The 5886-nt window shown below is 28.5% G+C and overlaps 1 protein-coding gene across 4 annotated transcripts; it reads right to left on the bottom strand.

Annotated features, from left to right (window-relative positions):
* On the bottom strand, positions 1162-4505 carry LOC107634673 (GDSL esterase/lipase At5g45960-like). Of its 4 annotated transcripts, none has more exons than XM_021119508.1 (5): positions 4086-4505; positions 3865-3995; positions 3376-3609; positions 2222-2501; positions 1162-1461 (listed from the first exon to the last, which is right to left on the bottom strand). In XM_021119508.1, the coding sequence occupies exons 1-5, from the start codon at positions 4372-4374 to the stop codon at positions 1343-1345; spliced, it is 1053 nt and encodes a 350-aa protein (XP_020975167.1). In that variant the 5' UTR covers positions 4375-4505; the 3' UTR covers positions 1162-1342. The 4 variants fall into 4 exon arrangements, with proteins under 4 accessions (XP_020975167.1, XP_016193586.1, XP_020975169.1 ...); XM_016338100.2 differs by having other exon boundaries at positions 1162-1528; positions 4086-4501; XM_021119509.1 differs by having other exon boundaries at positions 1411-1541; positions 4086-4504.

Genomic DNA, 5886 nt, shown 5'->3' with positions numbered 1-5886 from the left:
GGACAGCAACACCGTACCATTTACATTTGAATTTGCATTATATATACCAAAAACATCACCAGTTACACTCGAATACACATGATATACACCCAAATACCAGCCACATACACCTCTATTATTTTTTGGATTTACATGACATTATATGAGTTCAAAATGATATTCAAGTCAACCAAACATGCATAAAATGACACTAGAAGTACAAGGACAATACTCTGTTTCTTGTTACACATGGTATAGGACAACAACATCAGTTACACTCGAATTTGAATGATATATACCCAAAACATCACCAGTTACACTCGAATACGCATGATATACACCCAAAACATCACTAATTACACTCGAATATGCATGATATACACCCAAATACCAGCAACATACATAATATTTAATAACAACAGCACCTATTACAGTCGAATTTATTTGAAATACAGTCAAAAGTTTCTATTCATACAAACTCAATTTGAAACATGCAAACATGCAAAAAACACATTAAAATATACATTAAACTATTCGCAAAAGAGTACATAAACCAGTTATCATCGATTTGAATAGTTTGACGATAACAGTAACATTTATTTTCAACCAAGAACACATAATGAATACACTTAATAAATAGAAACACGACGATATAGTGTTTCACGTTCGAAATGAGAAATAGAAAAGTGAAAAACCTGGAAGATTAGTGACACAGTACTTTGAATAATCTTTTGGTGCTTTTTGATGGAGATTTTGAAGTTTTCTTATTAATTTCCTTGAGTGTTGGCGACGATTTTGATAGTTTCTTCAAAATTTTCGAACGTGGTTTGAATCTTGACAGTTGTGGTTTTGATCGAGGAAGAAGAAGAAGCGTCTTTCATAATGGTGAGTGGACGCGCTATGGAAACCTTTGAGTAGCGTGCGTGTTAACACGCTCGTATGCGTGAGCGTCCTTTCTGTTGGGTTTGGCTCAACTTGTATGACTTGTATATAATTATAAAAGATTATATAAATTATAATTGATAGATAAATAATATATATGATTTGAAAAAAATTATTTCACGTGATAAATGTATATTGAATATAGATACAATTTCAATCATACAATAATAGAAGTTAAAGGGTAATTTATTTTTCAATTTTTAATAAATACGGAAACAATTGCCTAACTTATCACTTATGCCATATACAAGAGCTAGTTTATAATAATAATGTTACAGATTGAAATAAAATAAACATAATACCATAAACTTCATATATACCAAAATATTGAGGGATGGGAGGGTGATGAGAAATTTAATTTACAATCTACAATATACAAATAGAGTAAATGGCAACGGAAATAATCATATTTTCTAGGCGTTTACAAGTATATCAATGACGTGGCGTGAAGCGAGGTACATATTGTAGTATGCCTTTTCCGTAGGGTGTATTGAATCCCAGAATACATATTTTGATGCATCAGAGCACAAATGTGAAGCTCTGTTACACAAAAACGCTGCTTCAATGTAACCACTTCCACAACAACCACTATCTACCTCATCAAATCCTACCAAATTAATCTAATCAAGGTTAGACTCATCATCAGGTAAGTTATAAATATATATAATTTTACTATTTTAATGCCTAATATTTTGATTAATTTTTAGTTTTGTCGCTAATATTTAAAAGGCGAATTCTATTATGAATATGTTAATTATATAAGTGTTGGTAAAATTAAATTTATATTTTTTTTATATTTTGGTAATATCTTTTTTGTTTAATTATTTTGTTGATTTTTATAATCTCACTTAATTTTTAATTAAATTTTTATATTTTTTAATTAAGTCTCTATACTATTTATTATTTTGTTAGGTTACTTTTATGATAAAAACGTTAAAATTAATAGAATAGTTCTCCAAAATACACGCAGTTAAAGATTTAATTAAATTTTTAATTATGAATACCTTCAATTTATAAAAAAATATTTACTTAACTCTAATATTTTTATATTAGAAATGACCAAATTATAAAATTAAAAGTAGTATGGAGATCCAATTTTAAAAAAATTATAGAGACCTGATTATAAATTGAATAAAACTATAAAAATTAATAAAATAATTATATCTTCTTTTTTTAATAACATTTTTTTTAAAATATCATAACCACTATATTATAAATATCCAAAAATAATCCTATTTAAAATATTCTCTGTATCAAAATATTTAAAATCTAGAAATCAAGCAGATGATTCGACGCTTACCGCCATTATTATCATCAAGGCCGTGAATCATGTTGGACAAGGGTTCATATATGTCAACGTAGTAGATCTTAGCACCGGTAGACATAGAGGAATTCAATTGCATGAAGTTCAATTGGTTTTGAAGGATGAGATTATGATTTCTTGCAACAGAAGAAAACATGTCGACACAACCACGTTCAAGTAAGGCATTGTTGGAATTGAAGGTGATCATGATTGGCAAGCATCCCATTGGAGGTAGTCCAACCACACCTAACTTTCTAGCACCTTCCCTCAACAATTCCTGAATAATGAAGCCAAATACTTAATAACACTAATGAGGAGTGCTAGAAACCAGTAATTTTTGTGATTTGTAGTTATTAATTTTTATTATTTTTAATGAATAATATTTAAAAATATTAATTAAATGGACTAAAAACGTTGAATTGATGATTAAAAATTCTGACTAATATAAATTAAAATTGTTGATGTTTGAGATTTTTTCTTTTATAATTATTCATTCATGACTTTTGTTAAAAATAATAACATCAATCAGTTTAGAAGGTAAAAGATTGTGTTGTAATTTTCTCACCAAAAAGATCATGTTGTAACTGCAATAATTTGTCCATAAAAAGATATATACATTAAAAAGTAAGGTAAGTTTAAGTTTGTTATTGATTAAAGAAAACACAAATAAAAAAAAAGAGTATATATATATAGTAGATTATTCAATCCATTATTTTTACAAAATAATCAAATTATCCTCACTCCTAGCTTCATCTTATTTCCTTGTGTATGTTGACGGTTTTTTATTGCTATGAATTAATTATAAAAGTTAATTAAATTATTAATATCTTCCTAACCTGTCATAATTCTAAATATTTATATTTCATCTTTTTATACATTATTTATCATCTATCTATTAATATACATGCCAAAGTAGGTTACGTTGAATGAGATAATTTTGTTAATTTCCAAGCTGCCTGTCACGGCCTTGGACACTAAAATTTACCGTAACATGCTGCTACCTACTATATTCACATATATAACATGTCTTGAGTTTTCATTAGTATATGGAAATTAAACACTTTATAACACAATTTAAAAGGGGAAATAGTATACTATTATTAAATAGTAACCCTGTAATTATATTAGAAAGCAAAACTTGGTAACCAAACCTGTATGAAATCTTGTACATGTTGAAGTAAAAAGTGGTGGTATGCTATGAGGGAGTAGGTCTTTCTTCGTATTGGCAATGTAAAATAATTAATAACAAAGTCATTTGTCCCTGCACTTATAAAAAATATAGCGTTCTTCATATGATCTTCTGTTTTCTGTTTACCAAGAATCTTCTCCAACCTATTTTTGTATTCTTTGAAATGTTCCAACTGTTTTCGAATTGAAATTACATTCTGCAATTAATAGAGAGACCAATGTAAATTAAAAAAAAATTAACCAATCTATGTATATTTAATACTTCTATCCATCTATATCTAAACATAAAGAGGATTTAAGTAAGTAATTTTGTATAAAAATATTTTTAACCAAATTGACAAATTAAAGCTAGGCATGAAACATATATTTGAGGGAAAAAAAGGAAATTATAACCATTTCAGGGATGTGATAAATAAGATGTAGATAAAGAAAGAGAGTAGTGTTATAGATACACTGAGAGTTGGTGTAAGTGGGTCATAACCAGAACCAGCAGAGGCAAAGCTGACTCCTGTGATGAGTTCTTGATTTGTGAGATTTGGATCCAAATATGGTGGCAAAAACTCTTTAAGGCCTAAATACGAAACTGTGCATAATAATAATGTCATATCACTATAGCTAGTAAGAAATTAAATTTAATATGCACATACAGAATCAATCAAATTAAAGTTGTTACCAATAAAATCAGTGCCTAGCTTTCCATTGGTGAATCTTCCAGTGGGAACTTGATTTGCAAAATCTCTACCGTAGGGTTCAAAATTGCTCTTGAAAGCAGTCCTAATGTAGTTGTTGTTTCCCGGGTCTACTGTGGAGTCTCCAAACACATATAAAGCAGACACCTTATTACGGTTGTTTGAAGCTCCAATCATTGTAACCGTAAAGCATAACAAGCAATAAATCATGAAAATGAAATAATAATAATAAAATTGGTGCAAGGGACGATGTGCATCTGATGAGATTGCCATGATGAATACCCCGAAATTAAATCTTATAATAGGGAAATATTTTCATGCTCGTGAATTTCGTAGCATTTCTCTTTGGATGAACTAATTCCGGATATTATAGAGTGCAATAATATAAGATCGATTTTCATGACCGAAATATATATGGGGTATCTCACGCTTATTTCAAGCCTTCAAGGTGAAAATTTGGTAGCATTGGTTGGCAAGTTCAACAAACATTTCCAAAACCTTCGATAGATATAGCTTCTTAAGTCTTAACCACCTTTGTATATAGTCTTATACAATAATGTTTAGTTTGACAAGATATATTTGACAAAAATCGGTGACTCAAACAATTAACAAGTACGTAAAATGTATATACAAAATTATATAAATTTAATAAATTTCTAATTGTGAAAATTTTTTATATATTGATTTGTATTTTACCATGTTCAAACAAGTCTAACAGAGTAACAGACTCATTCATTTATTTTACAGGTCTAAAAATGATTTATTGACAAATTTTAAATTTTAAAATAGCTTGAATGTGTATTTATTTTGTGACTCATATTAGACCAAACCGAATACAAGTGGAGTATAAATGTTTGGGAAGAAATCTTAGAGGATGTTCTTCTACAAGATATACAAGCAATAATAATAATACTGAAGAAGAAGATTGTACTATGGTGGCAGGCCAATCTGAAAATTGAGGGAGGCGATGATGCGAAATCAAAGGAGAAGAAGATAGAAGTAATTAAGGCAAGACGAGATTAGAGATTCATCCCAGAAAGGTGCAAGACTGTGGCTTGGAACATTTGATACAGCTGAAGAAGCAGCTTTAGCTTATGACAAAGCCGCTTTCAGAGTTCGGGGTCCAAAGGCAGGGGAAGAATTTGGAGATGTTATGATGATGAATAATGAACAGCCTGCAACCAAGAAAATGGCAAGCTTGGAAAGCATGCCAGAATCCAGATACTCAGCTTGAAGGGTGCGTAGAACAAGACAAGACACTAAGAATAAGATAAGATAAAGATATAAAAATTAGTATTCTTATATTTTGTTTGTTGATAAATTCTAATAAAATTATAAAAGTCTAATTTATTCTATTTTTTTATATAAAAAATTTAGACACAATGTATCTACTTTTGTATTATCTGTCAAATATAATTTTCTATCTTTGTGTTCCTCTCTCAATGTCGTTCTTAAAAACAAACGCGCTGAACTTCTTGTGTTTTAAGGATTCAAAAATGGATATTTAAAAGACTTAATTTCTTTACGTCACTAAAATAGTTATATAAAGTGGTTGATTACACATAAAAATTATCTGAATATAGAATGAAGATTGAGGAAGAATGCTAAACGGTAATATTTATTATTTTTTACTTGTATTTAGTTATTAATATTTAAAAGTGTAGATTAAAAATATATTATTGAATTATTAGACTAAAAAATTAGATTAATAATTAAAAATAATAATAAAAAATAATAAATTATGCTAATCTTTGAATATTTTTTAAGATTGAATTGTATATGCTC

The sequence above is a fragment of the Arachis ipaensis genome, chromosome B03, assembly GCF_000816755.2.
Source record: "Arachis ipaensis cultivar K30076 chromosome B03, Araip1.1, whole genome shotgun sequence".
In the NCBI taxonomy this organism is placed as follows: domain Eukaryota; kingdom Viridiplantae; phylum Streptophyta; class Magnoliopsida; order Fabales; family Fabaceae; genus Arachis; species Arachis ipaensis.
Note: the sequence above shows the minus strand (reverse complement) of the source record. Positions and strands in the feature narration are given on the sequence as shown.